This window comes from Sarcophilus harrisii, chromosome 2 (genome assembly GCF_902635505.1).
Source record: "Sarcophilus harrisii chromosome 2, mSarHar1.11, whole genome shotgun sequence".
Taxonomy (NCBI): domain Eukaryota; kingdom Metazoa; phylum Chordata; class Mammalia; order Dasyuromorphia; family Dasyuridae; genus Sarcophilus; species Sarcophilus harrisii.
The window spans coordinates 614,738,709-614,756,234 of record NC_045427.1 but is presented as its reverse complement, the minus strand read 5'-3'; the positions used below and the strand labels follow the sequence as shown (position 1 = coordinate 614,756,234).

The 17,526-nt window shown below is 43.9% G+C and overlaps 1 protein-coding gene across 1 annotated transcript in view; it reads left to right on the top strand.

Annotated features, from left to right (window-relative positions):
- CDH23 (cadherin related 23) overlaps positions 1 to 17,526 on the top strand; it is a 575,832-nt gene that overhangs the window by 322,430 nt on the left and 235,876 nt on the right. Inside the window, exons 10-11 of the mRNA XM_031956552.1 lie at positions 140 to 252; positions 4,467 to 4,655. Coding sequence (XP_031812412.1) covers positions 140 to 252; positions 4,467 to 4,655 — 302 coding nt within the window. The remainder of the gene's footprint in view (positions 1 to 139; positions 253 to 4,466; positions 4,656 to 17,526) is intronic.

Sequence of the window (17,526 nt, the reverse complement as noted above, 5' to 3'; positions counted from 1 at the left end):
TAACCTAATTACATTATTTTTTGTAGGAAACAAGTTTTTCCCCGGCCAAATGAGCAGCAGAAATCACTTCCTTGTCCACAACTCCCCATCAATCTGACTTCAATATGTTTTTGCTGATGTTATTTGGTCTCTTTTCCAGGTAACACAAACAGTATCTTTGCCCTGGACTACATCAGTGGGGCACTAACCCTGAATGGCGTGCTGGACCGGGAAAACCCTCTCTATAGCCACGGCTTCATCCTGACAGTAAAGGTAAGAAGAGCTATTCCCTAGCCTGGGGTGACAATATCAGAGTCCCCTTTCAAATCCAGGGCCAACCAGTGGAATGAAGGGGGCATACCCTCCACCCTACCGCAGAACAGTGATGATGGCCTAAGTCCCCTTTAGCTTCTCGGTCTGAATCCAATCTCAGAATCACCATATGATTTGGGCAAATCACCAAGCCTTTCTCTTCTTTTAAATTCACAGAATTGTGATTTTATTTCTATAAGAAATCCTGGATCAGAAGTCTTTCATCCAAAGTAGTCTGCTCTGAGATGTTTCATTTAGTCACTGAGCCCTTCCACTGTGTGAGAGATCCTGCTTGAGGCCTGGCAGCTGGGTGATCTCGGGAAGGGCATTTCACTCGTCTCAGCCTCAGTTTCCTCATGCATAAAAATGCAGATAAAAAGAATAGCACCTACCTCATCAGGGTGTTTTGAGGATCAAATGAGATATTTATACAAAAAGGAGTTTGCAAAACTTAGCACATTTTATATAAAGTCAACAAGTATTCATTGAGTACTCATTAAATGCCAAGTTATTAAAATTATTATTATTGATATTATTTTGCCACACTACTCTCAAGTCAAAACTTGCTGGTTTTTAAACATTTCTTTTGTGAGGCAATTGGGGTTAATTGACTTGCCTGGAGTCAAAGAGCTAGAAATGGAAGGGAGGAAAGATGGATGTGATGTGCTTACCATCTTGGTGTCTTGTCAACTCCATGCCCTTTCACACATCCCCAGGTCTAAGACACTCTGAGGTTGCATTTGAACTCAGGTCTTCCTGACTTCTAGCTCTATCCGCTGCATCATTTAGCTGCCCCTATAATTTACTGATTTTTTTAAAAGTTTAATATAGAAAAGTCTATTTGAAATTTACTAAAGTTAAGTTTTTCCAGCTGTGGCTTTGTATCACATGAAGCACTTAATGAAAAAGCAGTAAAAAAGATTTTGACAAATTGCAATGTGATACACTTTTCTCCAAATATTTTAATTTACACAAATGTTTAAAAAATACACATTAAATGCATTTTTCAGACACTCTAAACTTTCTATAATCTCAATACCACAAAAGACATAGAATAGATTCCACAGATGAGGAAAAATCTATTTTGTCTATTAACACTTTGCTCACCATTTACAGTTTTATTACATGAAATGTACATATTGACTTTAAAATCCTAACTTCTGAACCCCAAACTATTTACTGATTTTTTTAAATAAAGAATAATGAGCCAGCTCTATTGCAGTAAAAAAAGTACTAGATTTGGGCCCGGGAGACAAGTTCAGATACAGGCTGTACCACTGGGGGTGTGTAACATTGGCCTCCCAACTTCTCTCAGCCTTCCGATCATCACCTCTAAGAGGAGAAGGGCCAGGATGTATGATCTCCTGGTTCTTTCTGTCTGTACATGTGTGAACATGAAATGATGATCATTTTTAAAGATTTTTTAAAATTTTGAGTCCTTGGGAAGAGTGATTAAATTACAACAATAATAACTAGCATTTATATGGTGATTTAAGGTTTGCAAAGTGCCGTACAAATATTATCTCATTTGAGGAAAGAGAGAAAGGAAAGTTAAAAGAGAGAGCTGATATAGAAGGGTAACTGTAACCTGGGCTACGGGGGTGTCTGGGAAAGGCTGGTGAGACGTAAAATCCACTCTCCAACATCTCCCTCACAGCCCAGTCTAGTATACTATATTTTCTGTCTCTTTCTCTGTCCCTCTGTCTCTCTCTCTCCTCTCTCTCTCTTTCTCCCTCTCTCTCTCTCTTTCTGTCTCTGTCTCTGTCTCTTTCTCTCCGTCTCTTTCTTTCTGTCTCTTTCTCTGTGTGTCTCTCTGTCTCTCTATTTACATATATATATATGTGTGTATACATATGTACATAGCTGTTTCCCTGATGAGAATATGAGCCCCTTGGGGACAGGGATTATTTTTACCCTTCTTTGTGGCCTTGGTGTTTAATAGACGCTTGTTGACTGACTCATTGACTAAGAACTCAGCTAAACAATTCCTCTCAAGACATCAGTAAGACTTTATTGAAAGTCCTCTCGCTTTATGAGCTGCTTCTCTGGGCATCCCACTTCTTTCTGGGTAGCTCTAATTGTTAGGAAACTTTTTCTTACATTGGGCTTAAATATACAGTTCTCACTCAGTGCTTTGGGGGTCAAACTGAATGAGTCTGATCCCTTTTCCATATGACAAAGGGGAGAGAGGGAAGGGAGAAGGGGAACAAGCACTTTTAAGTGCCAACTGTGTGCCATACAATGGGCTAAATGCTTTACAAATATTATCTCGTTTGATTTTTGTAACAGCCCTGTGTAATTATACCCAATTTACAATTGAGGAAAGAGTCAGAGTTCAGTGTTGCCCAGGATCACACCTCAGTATAGGCAGAGGTCAGATTTAATTTTATATCTTCCTGACTCCGAGTCCAGAGTGCCGTCCATTTATCACAAATGCTCCAGCCCTCTCTTCCCTGAGCCACAATCTCCAAATCCTTGGAGGTCCTGGTCGCTCCACCCTGGAAGCCCTGGAAGCCCTAAGGAAATGGTGCCCAGGAGGAGACACAACAGTCTGACCTAGACAGGGGGCACAGTGAGAGCTGCCTGACTGTCCTGCACTCAACTCCAGACCTTTCTTAAAGGAGCCCAAGAGCAGATTAGCGGGGGTTTGGCCACCATATTGGACTGTTTACTCATACTCAATCCAATCCAATTCAACAAATATGCCTTAGACACAATAACAAAACCAAAAACCACATACTTCTTACCTTCTGAGAACTTGCAGTCCGCTAAAACACTCAATTTTTTATCAGATAAAATACCATCTCCTTTGTCCCATTTCTATCTCTGAGCCCCTCTCAGTTAAGTGAATAGAGTGCTAGGTCTGGAGTCAGGGAGACCTAAATATGGCCTCTGACACCTGCTAGTTGTGAGACTCTGGGCAAGTCATCTGGCCTCTGTTTGCCTCAGTTTCCTCATCTGTAGAATAGGATGTTTAAAGTTAGAGTTAGAGTTGGGGGCGCATTTAGGGTTAGGGTTAAAGTCAGAGGCACAATTAGGGTGAGAATTGGGATTAGAATGAAAGGCAAATCTAGGCTAGGATCGGGTTGGAGGTATTTTAATAAGTTGTTTGATCCTATGGATCAAATGAGACAAAACTGTAAAGTTCTTAGCCCTGTCCCAAGTATGCAATAAACACTATCCAAATGGTTAGCTTTGCCATTACTAATAACCTGTTGCCAAAGGAGACGAGGGGCTGGGCAAAAGCCGGCCTGGGTAAGGCGGCATGAGACGGCTGGAGGATCAGGAGCAAAGGCTCCGGGGGTCCTTGGTGAGTAGGGGCAGTAAGTCGTGGAGCGGAACAACCCAACCCCCTCCCACTCACCCAACAACCCGTCCTCTGTTCACAACCTTCCTTTTAATTAAAATCAATATGGAGCTGGGTTTGTGGCTGGGAAAGCCATTTAGGAGTATGGATCCAGCCCAGGCTACGGGGGTCCCAGGAGTTGTTGTGAGAGGAGCCATTGATTGAGGAAAGCGGGTGGGGGAAGCAGGCAGTCAGGAAGCTCTGAGCTCAGAAAGTAACTGTGTTCTAGCAGGTTGGAAAGGACAACCAGCAAAATTACTACACTTAACCTCAGTCAACAAGACCCTCTGCTAATAGCCAGAAGTCAATAAGACTCCTCTCCGCTCCCCTGCCCTTCCCTGCTCGCTCCCTCCTCTCCCATCATAGTGCCCGAACTATTTAACTCAATGAAGAAAGAAGCATTTGGGTGGCTTGAAGGGAAGTAGAGGCTGGAAAAGAGCCCGGGTTTGGGGAAATCCCACGATGGCAAAAAATTCTCTCTGTGCCCAACCCTTCCCCAACTGATAAAGGTCCCTGCCTTCTACTGCATCCCACAATCCTCTTTCCTCGGGGTCACTCAATTCTATAGTATCTGAAACTATATAACAGGGTTCTTTCATCACTCCCTGATGCCAGCAGACCTTATGGTGCTTAGCATAGTATTCGACTGTGTAGACATAAAAGTGGATTGCTGGTGTGTCCATGCCTCAGTTTCCACATCTGTCATTTTGGAAAGCTCCCCTTTCTTGATCCCAAATGGACCCTGATATGTGCCCCCTCCCACTTTCTTCTCCTTCCCTCCCTCCCTTCTTCCTCCCCATGGCTAACATGCATTTTCTCTGGCACTCAGGGCACAGAGCTATATGATGACCGAACCCCGTCAGACGCTTCCTGTATCACTACCTTCAACATCCTTGTCATCGACATCAACGACAATGCTCCCGAGTTCAACAGCTCCGAGTACAGTGTGGCCATCACTGAGCTGGCCCAAGTGGGCTTCGCCCTGCCCCTCTTCATCCAAGTGGTGGACAAGGACGAGGTGAGTCCTGTGGAACCAACACCAACTGTCCCCCAAGGCCTCCACATGAGCCAGGCTCCCCTGCCACTGCGCTGTGCGTTACCAGGAGCAGGTCATTGGCTATTTCTGGGATTAGGGTTCCCCATAAGTAAGAGAGGGGTGCTGTGAAGATAAACACAACCATGTATGTGCATCTTTTAGAGGAAACACTATTCCTATATTCCAGGGGTGTTACCATACCTGGAAGAACAAAGTATTGTGAAAAAGAGAAGCTTTTCATTTGCTTTAAAGTGCTTGGGAAATGGTGGGCTCCACTTGGCGGCAGAACCCTCTGTTTTTGTTCCAAAGAGGTCTAACCCTTCTTGAGCCCCGGGGTGGGGGCGGGGGAGTGGAGATGGGCACAAGGGACAAGCCGAGCTCCCTTGGTTGTCTCAGGCAGCTCCAGAACAAGCAGCTTCCTGGCTCAGAGCAGGACCATTGCTCCTGCCGTTTGGTCCCAGAACTGGGAATCTCCAGGTTCTGCTCACTGGTTTGGGCCTCTCTTCCTGCCCTTGCTCCCTTCACCCCTTCCTGAGCCCGTGCCTTAGCTTCTGCCTGCAGCTGGCATCCCTTTGCCACCATTGTTAATGGAACTTTTGTTTATTACTCTGGCTCTGGGGCCATTCCACCGAGAGATTCCATTAGATTTTCCAGCCCTGTGGTGATGCTCTCCAATTACTTGTCTTGTGGGCTCCTGTTATTCTTGGCCGGCTTTTTCCCTCTGCTCTCTCCTCCCTCTTCCACCATCTCTCCCTCTACAGCATCTGATTATCAGTCCATCTCCCTGGCCGCCACCATTAACCCTTACTTCCCACAATAGGGGCTTCTACCCAAATAGCTTTATCCTCCACTCCCAAACAAGACCGAATGACATATCCCACATGGGGAACCATGGCATTTCCAGGCCAAAGGAGAACTTTCCCCCGCCCCACTTCAAAGCTCACACGTCCATCCCCCTTCCTACAGAAGGGACAAAATCATTGCAAAGGGATGATGAGTCACATACCCATAATGCAGAGGCTGGCACAGCCGTTGAGGCTTCTGAGCCCTATTCAGCATTGATAGAGTGGACTCCTAAGAATGGCAGGCCCCTGGGATGCCTAAGGAAGGTCATCCAGCCCAGGTTAGAAAAAGAACCCATTGAAGTTTCCACAATGATCAGGCCCGTGAGCAGCTGCCATTCACCCAGCAAATAGAGAACAAGATAGAGGCTCAATCTCTATTTAAAAAGAAAAACAAACACGGTAATGGTCTGGGGACTGTGTTGTAGCCGAGAGAATGCACTGGGTTTGGAATCAGAAACTTGGATTTGAATTTCCACTCTGAACAAATAAAGGAGACTCTGTGGAATTCACTGTTAATAAGCCAGATGGCCCCGAAGGTCCTTCCAGCTCTCTTCTGAAGCGTTTGCATAAATGGAGTCTCCAAAGCTCCCTCAATGACCTATCATCATCATCATCAGACTCCTTCACTTATTGGCCACCTGTTCTGCAGAAGCCCCTGCACTTGGTCTCTTTGGGAGTGATGGAAGCGGGTAAAAAACGGCTCCTGCCCACATGGAAGCTTTGAGGAGAAGGGACCCACGCTGGCCAAACTAGAGTGACCTCAGGGAGGATGCTGTGGAGGTCACTTCGGGTGGGGCTGAGCGAGATAAGTTCCATGGAGGGGACAGCACCCTAGGGAGGGATCTTGGGATGGGCAAAGGTGCAAAGGCAGGAAATTGCAGTTCAGTCCAGCAACTTAGCATCTCCTGGGTGGAGGGTTCCATGTTAGATGCTAGGAATACTACGTTGAAAAATGGCCCAGTCCCTAGCTTCAAGGAGTTTACAGGAAACCATGCAGGTCAGATTTGGAGGCAATAAGCAAAAAAGCTTGGCTGAAGTTTTGGTTTTTATTGAGAAAGAGAAGGATGAAATTTAGGGACCAGATTGAGGGAAGCATTTGAATGCCAAGCCAGGGCAAATTCAGCACACTTCTCCTCTCCTGAAAGGAGTGAAGCAAGAAGCCAGCTTCCTAAAACTAAGCTGTATTACCAGCGTCGGTGAAATCATCCCGAGGTCATATTCAATGTCAATGATTTCCCCAGATCCAGTTGTTACTGGCATCTTCTTTGCACTCTCTCTCATCTCATATTCCCTTTGCTGGGGAAGGACAAGGTCTTTTCCTCCTGAATCCCAGGTCACCTCAGACAGGTCACTGGCCTGTGCTCGATCTGTTCCCAACCTGAGTCAATTCTTAACCTGAATTAATTTTTTATATATAGATATATGCATATCTATATATAATGTATATATATATATAAAGACATATGCATGAGTAATTTTTCAGCATTGACACTTGCAAAACATTCTGTTCCAACTTTTCCCTTCTTTCTCCCACCCCCCTCCCCTAGATGGCAGGTAGACCAATAATGTACTTATTATATTAATCATATGATCATATAAATATGTTTAATATTAATATCATATATTAATTATATAAGCATTAATATACTTAATGTTTATATATATTAATTTACTAAATTAATATATATTAATATATAACCATTATTATGTTATATATTATATTATATAGTAAATCATTAATTTGTTTAACTATTTTTGAGCTATATTTCTCTGTAATTGGTTTCCTTTGTATTCCTACGTATTTGATTTTATGTATGTACAAGCGTGCTCCTTAGAAAGAGTGCCTAGGCTTTCCCAGGCTGTCATAGGGGTCCAAAATGCATAAAAAGATCTCCTTTATAAATAGTTCTAGCAAGTCATCTCCACGCCTCTGTTTGATAGACCTTCAGCACAGTGGAATCCATCACCTCCCAAGGCCGCCTGCCATTTTGGAAAACCAGCTCTTTATGTGTATAACAATTTACATATATTATCTCTTTGACCTTCACCCACTGAGATCTGTACATCACTCATCTTTATTTTACAGATGAGGAAACTGAGCATGGTTAAGATTAAGTGACTTGCCGAGGATCATAAGCTAGTAAGTGTCTGAAGGCAGATTTGAACTTGGTCCTGGGTTCTGTCCACTGTTCCCCTTGAGCTCAAAGGGATGTCAGAAACCTTCTGGTCCTGTGCTTTCGTTACCCAGACAAACGAGTGAAGTGACCAGTCCAAGGTGACGTGGGTAATAAACCTCGGGGGTGAGAGTGGAAGCCGGGTCCTGAGTCTGACGCTCTGCCCACCATGTCACATCCTTCCTGGCTCCCTTTCCCAAGTCCATCCTCTTGGAAGAGCAGGGTGCCCCCCGTCAGGCTGCACGAGTAATTTTCCTGCCTGTCTTCTCCCCTCCTGGGACTAAGCAGCAGCGGCAGGGAGCGGGGAGGGCAGAGAGGGAGCCCACTTACAATCCATCCATATACTGTAAGTCAAGGAACCCCAAGGTAAAAGTGCCCATAACTCACTGCCAGGAGCCACCCTGGCCTTTATCTTGGCAGAGAGCTAATGGTGGTGGTGGGCTGGGCTCTGCACCCCGCCGCCATCCCTAAGGTTCTCTCAATGTCAGGGTGAGGCTGGGGGAGGGGGCCGCCAGCCCTTTCCTCCTTTCCCCAGCATCTTAATTTTCTTGGATGTGTTCTGTTTTGCCTCTTGGGCCTTCTCTGGGTCTGCTCTCCTGCCCCCTCCTGCCCCACTGGGAACAGAACTATTCACAATAACATTCTTTCTCAGCTGAACCACCGGCAGTAATTGTTGTTCCTCCTGAGTGGGGTATGGGTTATTGCTCCTCTTACCTCTGTTTGCCTTAATTATCCTGGAATCCTGATAATGAGTGCAAGAATGGAAAAGGGCAGAGCGGCCCAGTGGACAGAGCCTAGCTGGATTCATAGTCAGGAGGACCACCTTCAAATTTTGCCTCAGATCGTAGAGTCAGTGGGTGTTGTTGGCGAGGATGGGGCTGACATGACAGCCCCAGTGTCCCCTGGTCTGAAACGTGGAAGACCAGGGTGGGAAGAGGGGATGTAATCATTGGAACAGTGTAGATCAGTCTAATCCTACAGGATGAGAAACATGGATGGGCTGTGGTCTGCAGCTGTGGAGGGGAGAGTCAGAAGAATCCACAGAGCCATTTTCTTTGTAACCATCAAATGGTTGATTCCATCCTGGACAGGGACCAGATTTTCATCTAAGTGTTATATATTTTCCTTCAATTTAGCACAGTTTTCTATACATATAAGATACTTAATGAATTAAAGTCAATTTATGGTGTGAAAAAAAATTGCCTCAGGTAACTTAGTGACTTTGTAACTCTAAGCAACTTATTTAGTCTGTGTGAGCCTCATTTTTCCTCATCTGTAGAATGTGTATAATGATAGCCCTGCCTCATAGGGGTGTCGTGAGGATCGCTGAGACGCCACAGACAAAGCATTTTGCAAACCTTAAAGCAGTGTGTAATTTTCTCTTATGGGTCTTGGGCAAGAATCAGGCAAGAATGGAGCAGGAGGCGCAGGCCAAGTGTGAGGGAGGGCCAGGAACAGACAGAAATATGAGAACTCTATCCTAAAAATCTAGAACATGTGCCTATTATCCATTGCTTGACATTATTTCTTGGCTGCCCTGTTCCATTAGCTGCTATAATTGAAACATGACTATTTAACCCCTGCAAAACCTGGGAGGCAAGAGAAATAGCTAAAGTTTATGTAAGAAATTTCCTTTCGGGATCTCAGCACATGCTTGCCCTGCACACATGTGTGTGAGCTTATGTATTATATATACACTTATATATGTTATATATAAGTGTATATATAATATATAATTATATTGCTCCTCTTACTTTTGTTTGCCTTAATTATCCTGGAATCCTGATAGTGAGCACAAGAATGGAAAGGGGCAGAGCGGCCCAGTGGACAGAGCCTTGCTGGATTCATAGTCGGGAGGACCACCTTCAAATTTTGCCTCAGATCATAGAGTCAGCGGGTGTCGTTGGTGAGGATGGGGCTGACATGACAGGGACAGTGCCCCTCTGGTGTCTGAAACGTGGAAGATATTATATATACAATATATTATTATTATATATATAAGTGTATATATAATATACTATGTATTATTATATGTGTAATATATGTGTATATATAATATAGTATATATTATAATATAATATATTCAATCTGCATTCAGTATCCATAGTTCTTTCTCTGAGTGTGGAGAACATTTTCTGCCACAAGTCTTTGGGAATTATCTTGGATCACTGTATTGCTGAGAAGAGCTTAGTTTATCATAGTTGAGATTTCGCTTTTATTATTTTCTCCATCCTCCCTGCCATTGTCCTTCAGAATAGCATTAGAAGGCAAGGCAAGCGGTGTCGGATCATCACCCCCTCCAGAGAGGACCAGAGCTGAGGTTCCACAGTTGCCCCCACTCTGAGAATGGGAACCATATCACAAAGACCTTCTGAGCTTTTCTAGTCCAGACCCAAGCTCCTCAAAAAACTGTCTCTAAATCAGCCAGGACAGAAAAGTGTTCTGAACTCCTCCGCATCGCCAGGGAAAGAGATCCCACAGCCTCCCTTGATGATTCCCATTGGGAAGATCTTCTTCCCATCTAACCTAAGTTTCTCTTATAGCTTCATTCTTTTTCCTTTTGTTTATTCTTAATAAAGGCTGAAAACCCCTATTTTCTGACTGATGAATTTTTAAAAACCCAAAGGCTTTTCTGAAGTTATCCTTAACATCAGCAAAATTGTCCTAGCACCCCATGCTCTGCTGATGGAAATTGTACATCCTATACTTCCAAAGGTCAAGGTCTAAGAGAGTGTAAGGAGAGGGCCACAAAAAGGGGACATGAGCTGTTTCAGCCACTGATCTTGGCATTCTGGGGCAATATGCTCCAGTCTAATTCAGATGCCCACAAAGGCCAGATGGCTTAGTGCTTGGGTCCACCCACCCCCAGGGAATCCATGAGTTTGTCTAAAGTTCATGAACTTCAATGGGGAAAAGAGTCATTCTTGTGTTCACTCACCTCCAAGTAAAATTTAGCATTTCCCTCAAATATTTGAAAATGTGATTCTGAGAGGGGACAAAAGGCTTCATGGGGCGCTGCCAGAGGCATCTATGACACAGATTATGCACAAAAGGCTCAGAATCCTTGGTTTAATGGAATGAAGACTGACCCCAAATTCAGAGACCTGGAGGCAAGACTTAGTTCTACCACTCACTAATTGGGTATCTGTTTAAGTCACATTTCCCTCTCTGGGACTCAGTTTCTCCCTCTAGAAAATGGATTAATTGCACTAGAGTGATTTCTAAGGTCCCTTTATAAAAATATCTATAACATGAGGGAAACTATATGGTACAGTGGATAAAGCACCAGTTTCAACTTAGGAGAACCCGAGTTCAAATTTGACCTCAGACACTACTTATTAGTTGTGTGTCCAAGTCACTTAACTCCCATTGCTTCCGAAGGAAGGAAGGAAGGAAGGAAGGAAGGAAGAAGGAAGGAAGGAAGGAAGGAAGGAAGGAAGAAGGAAGGAAGGAAGGAAGGAAGGAAGGAAAGAAAAAGGAAGGAAGGAAGGAAGAAAAAGGAGGGAGGGAGAAAGAAAATAAAATAAAATGTGACTCCAAAAGATTAAGAGAAAAAATACATACCATCATCCTCTAAGACCAACTCTTTGACCCTAACTTTTCACCTATAAGTAACAATAAAACTGCCTCGACTGCCCTTTTCATCCTTCCTCAGGAAGGAGGTCTGGTGCCATCCGGGACCCTCTACATATTTTTCCTGCCAGCCCAGGAATGTGACTTTTTATTCCTATCTTAAACCTTCTTCAAAAAGGTTCAGAGGCGCTTTCTAGCAGTGCACCATTTGTAAAACCACTCTGAGGACAGAAGATCAGGCAGAATCAGGGAAGCAGAGCCAGGAGCAGAGAGAGGCGAGATCCCCAGCACAAAGAGAAATGTAGGCGAGGAGTAATGGAACCTCAGGACTTAAAATGGAAGTGGACCCCTTGTCCAGCCCAGGCCCCACTATGCAGATGAGAAGAGGATGGTTAAGTTGGCTGAGATCACCCAGCCCAGGGAGAGGGCTCAGGAGCCAAGTCCTGGAGCCATCTGGTTGTTATAGGAAATAATAGGAGGCCTGGAGAAGCCTTTGAAAATGTCCGAGCTCTTCTGGCTGTTCCTGTCCAGGAGCTGGTGAATAGTCCCATCCATAGCCACATTGTCTCCTTTGATAGAATGTAAGTCCCTTCTAGGCAAGGACCATTTTTTTTTGCCTTTCCATCTAGTACCCACCACAGCCCTGGTACACTAAATCCTTGTTGATTGATTGATTAATTGATTAGACCCTGTGCTCTCCAGCTCAAGGGTTCTAGAGCTCAGTCATGGAGTTGGGCGATAAGTAAAGGTCCCCCTGGAAGCTTCAGCCCACAGAGAGGGCCCCTCCTGCCTCCATTGTGATGGAGAGGAAAAGGACAGAGGAGGGCAGAGATAAAGGCTGGGGGAGGTGAGCCTTCTCTTCTCCCAACCCAGAGGTTAACAGGGACACATCTGGAAGAAACTAATTCAGTACTCTGATGCTTCATGCTGAAGATGACACAATTCATTTGTTTGAGAGGCATAGGGAAAAACACACACACTCCCCAGGGAAAGAGTGCTCCAAAAAAATAAAATAAACAAACAACCAGGAGTGGGGAAAATCCAGATCTAGAACCAAAGTAGTATTTATTGTTATCCACTTTCCACATTTTTCCATTCCAAAACTGCCTTTGCCCTGTCAGATACCCATTATATGTAACCTTATATTTATTTAAATTTATTTATTTTTATTCTACCATTGGTCAATCTGTCCATGCTCATATTTCCTTGTCCCCAGATTTACCTCCCACAAGCATGTACGTCAAGATCATACACTGTATTCCTAGGTATCTTCTATAACCTCACCACTGCCATTGTTCTCAACCATATCATATCCAGTCCTAGTTTCTAGTTGGCTCATCAATACTGAATATCCTTCAAAAATTGAAACCATTGTTGCTTCTTCCCACCATCCTATGTTAGAGAAGAATGGGAGATGAGACTCTGAAAAAACCAGAGTCATAATAACATGTTATCAGCAATTATGGCAGGATTAGAATTCCCTTCCCTGTCCTCCTCTGGGAAGTTGCTTAATTGAGCCCTCTAGTCACAAATGACTCCCTGGTCTATTCTTTGAAACTTTTGTGACAATTGCTAATCCTGGTGAAACACTGAGTTTCCAGCCCAGACTCCCATCTTCCCATCAGTTCTCCCATCTCTATTCAGAGACTATCATCTCATTTGCCCAAGAAAACCCTACTAGAAAGAGAATCCACCTGCAAAGGGATGTGAAGAGGGGGAAATCCTGCAGTGAATTCCAAGGGTTTTTTAAGTCATTATTCAGTATTTTGAACTATCTGAAACTACTTTTCCTCTATTAGTGAAGGTGGCCAAAAGCAGTCTGTCCAGCAGAGCGGGGCTGGGGAAGGAAACACAGACCATACTAGGGTCTTTGCCAAGAAACACCTCAGCTGGGTCACAAAGAGTCAGGCACACCTGGAAAAAAAAAACAACTGAGCAATAGCACCCTGCAGAAGGAGAAGGTGAGCCCACTAGAAAGTACACTGGTTATAAAGTCAGAGAGAATAGCTTTAAAGTCCTCCCTGAAACTTTCCACTTGTAGGCCTCTGGGCAATTACCTGAAGTGCTCCAGGCCTTCTTTCCTTATGAGATCAGAGTACTTAATTGGTATCCATGAGCTTCATGGGATTTTTCCCAAAAATATTTTGATAACTGAACTTTGATGTAATTGTTTCTGTTGTAATCCTGTTTATTTTGTTTTATGCATTTTAAAGCATAAAACATTTTATATAAAATACAAATTATATATTTTTTATATTTTATATAAAATATATAAAGCATATGCATTTTAAAGCATAATTCTGAGAAGGGGCCAATAAGACCCACCAGACACTGCCAAAGGTGTCCAGAGCAAAAATAGTTAAGAATACCTGGCCTAAATTCCCTCTGAGTCTGCGAGCTTCTCTGTGGTCTCATTCCACACTCCTTAGGGCAGTGAAAGGAATGCATATAAATTACTTGTCCAAGCAGTCACTTGGTCTGGGGTAAAACTATAAGTCATAGAGGACACAGAGGGAGAGGGAAAGGTGCAGAACATTTTCTTCAGTCATTGCAGGACTGTCTGACTCTCTGGGACCCCATTTGGGGCAGAGACACTGCAATGGTTGGCCATTTCCTTCTCCAGCTCATTTTACAGACAGGGAAACTGAGGCAGACAGGATTTGGGGCCACCCGTTTTAGTAAGTGTCCGAGGCTGCATTTGAATTCAGGAAGATGAGCCTTCCTGACTCCAGGCCAGGTGCTCTATCCACTTCACTATCCAGCTCCTCATCATGTCCACTCTGCTCAGAAGGATGGGCAAGCAAAGCTAGAAGAATTTAGAGGTGTCCCTGGGACAATGTCCATGTCTCAAGAATGTCTGGAGAGGTACTTGTACCACTCAGTGAGTCACCACTGTTCCCCCTTTGCAATAATTAATAATAATAATTGATTTTTTAAAAATCTGACCATTAAACTCCTGCTGAAAAATGCCATTGACCAGCACAGATTACCACTTTCTTTCCTAGCTAGAGTCTTAGGGACTTGCCCAGAGCCACACATTCAGAATGTGCAAGAAGCAGGATCCGGACCCTAATGCTGCATCTAGCTCACTATCCATTAGGTGACACTGCCTCCTTCTAATTCTAGGCCTGAGAGGAGAGTCATGTAAATTCTCTGAGCCTCAGTTTTCTCATCTGTAATATAGGGAGCAATGTGACACATGGAGAGGGTCCTGGGCTTGGAGTAAGGGAGTCCCACCTCTGATGCTTTCTAGCCGTGTGGTCTGGGGCCATGTCTGAGTCTCTTAACAAAAGTGATTCCCAATCTGTGCTGGTGCTCCATGAATCCAGGGCATAACTTGCGTAACTGGACTCCCCACCTCCCAGTCTCGTGGTAAAGTGAGCTTGTTAAGAGCCGGAACCGAGCAGTGCCTTGTATACAGCAGACATTTAATAGAAGCTCTTTGTGTCGGGGCCTTTGATCCCATAAGGGGCCATAGACACAGGAGTTATTATTGGCAAGCGAGTGCCGGCCTTTGGCATCAGCTGACATTTCCAGGGTCTCTGCCCCCCACCACCACCGGAGCGCCCAAGGGACGGATGCATCTACTTCAAAGGAAATTCCATCTCTGGGAGGGGAGCCAAGGACAGCTCCACACACCAGCCAGTTCTTTCCTCCCATTAATTTCTCTCCGGTCGCCTTCACTGAAGTTCTTATTATGACAATGATAGTTGTTATTATATTTTATCAGAGGCGGTCCCCCGTTGAGCTACTTCCTCCCTGCCTTCCTAAGCTGCCCCGTTTCCCCCCAGGATTATGTGGTATTCTCTGTAGTATTTCAAACACCTCCTCATTTAGCCTTATCGGAAAGTTCAATTAGCAAGGCTTTTTACGCGAGGCTCTAGATCATTAGTTGAGGTAGGATGCCAGACAAGCTTGGCAGCTATGGTGCCCACTTCTAGCTCCTTCTTGTGCCCAGACCCCCTGGCTCCCAGTCCCTCAACTGTACTCCCTACCTTTCTGGCTCTAAGCCAACCTCAACCTATTTGAATTCATCTTTCCCACTGATTTCTGGAGAAATTGCTCCACTTGCCACTCTGGTAGGTCCTGCCCATGGTGCTTCTGCTGATCCCCTTTCTCATCAGTGAATCTCCCCTATAGAATTGATGGTTTGCTCAACAGTTGCCTAGGGTTGCTGTGAGAAGAACACTTTGCAAAATATAAAGTGCTTTTTAAATTTGATCATTTATTAATTATCAAAAATTATTAATAAATTATTTCTGTTTTCTGAGTAAATGTATGCTAATCAGGCTTCCAAAAAGTCATCTTATTAAAAGCAGAGCGCCACAAAAAAAAATGAAAAAAGAAAGGGGAAGGACCCATTTTATTCTCCTCAGATCAGAATCATTTCTTCTTTCTCTCCAGTGCTACACTACAAACTTGGGAGTCTGTGTTTCCAATCAGCCATTGCATTTCCTCTTGGGACAGCTTAGTCCCATCCTGTCAATGTAATCAGTTCCATACAGAAAAAAATTTTGTACCCCAACCCTCAGACTGCCTCCCCAGGATCATCCAAGGGCCATTCAAAGTTGCCATGACAGAGAATGTGGATGGCTTAATACAACCCAGCCCCACCACTAAGATAATGCAAAGTCTATGCCTTCCTGATGGGAGATTTCTGAGTATCAAATTTCAGTGGCACTTAGAATTCAGAATTCCATCTTTGTCCAAGGAAGCCGTATTGCTGACCCGAGAGGCAGAGAATCACAAAATTTTTGAGCTAGAAAAGAACTTAGAAATTATCTGGTTTAAACCCCTAATTTTAAAGATGAGGAAGCCAAGCCCCATAAGGCAGAGGAACACGTGGTGGAGAGACTGATAATGACATCCAATTCTCCTAACTCCCAATTGTCTTTCCCCAATTCCAGGAGTTCTGAACCTTATTTGTGTCACAGACCCTTTTAGTAGTCTGCTGAAGTCTGTAGACCTCTTCTCAGAATAATATTTTAAATACACAAAATACAGAGAAACCAATTTTATCAAAACATTGTTCCAAATTTTTTTTAATAAATTCATGGACCCTCCCCCCCAGGTAAGAATCCTAGCTACATCATAAGCAAAGGCAAATAGTTATGCCTCTGCAAAAACTTCATGCCCATATTCCATTCATACTTCTTAGTTGCTCACCTAGCCCAATCTTGAAGTTTGTGGCTTTCTATACTCCTTTGGAAATTTTCCCTAGGGCAATTACCCAATTTGCCACCTCCTAGTTCTACCACTACTGGGGATAAATGGGTGTCATGTATATCCTGCTGCCTTTAAGCACTAGCTAAGTACTTCTCAGCTGGGAGTTATACTTGTGTCTATCACCCTATCACCGTGATCATGGGCTGTGAAATACCCTAATCAGCAAATAACATGAGTATACAGATCCCTGCTGGGACAGGTGACAAGGGCATGAAGGAGAATACTACCATCTCTTCTCCTCAGTCTCTTGGAGGTTCTCCCCAAACCCGTTTTTCTGGCATCTCATTGCCCCCATGTCAAGGAAAGTGGGGGATTATGGGTAGATGATGGGAAAGGAGACTGGATGCCCTTTAACATTATACATATTCTAATAGCAGAATTAAAATACCCAGATGTGAGGCTGCTTCTCCCAAATGTGCCCCCTTTCTGATCATCCACAACATAAGGTAAAACCACATCTTTGGTATTCCCAATAGTTAACCTTGCAAATAAAAGCATTTAACATCCGTGTTGATGTGCTAACAGTCCCCAACGAGGAAAACGTCCAAGTAAACAAACCATTAGGTTGCATTGAAGAGAGCCAACACAAACACATTCTGCTAATTTGCTAGTTGTGGATGGAGTCTGGAGAGGTTAATATCACCTTATTTTTCATGGCCACCAACTGATTCCATCCTTGGGGACCTGGCCAATAATAATAGCTCAATTATACTTTCAATCCTGTCCAAAAGATTTGGTCCTTCCTACAATATCATAAGATAAGAATTCTCTTTTTCCTGTTTTAAAGAGTTCGAGTGATTCTGCCCAAGATCATATAACTACAAGTAGGACTCCAATTCTGTCCAGCTGCTTCCCAGACTAGTACAACCATCTAGTCCTTACTACTATCATTTCCTTCTTGTTGGTTTCTCCCACTAACATCCTCCTGAATACTCCTGCACATATAAATTATGTACATGTTCTACACACTGGGAGACACTTTGGAAGGGTTAGAATGGTAGGACAGGGTGATAGCTAGGATTTCTAGGGGACCCA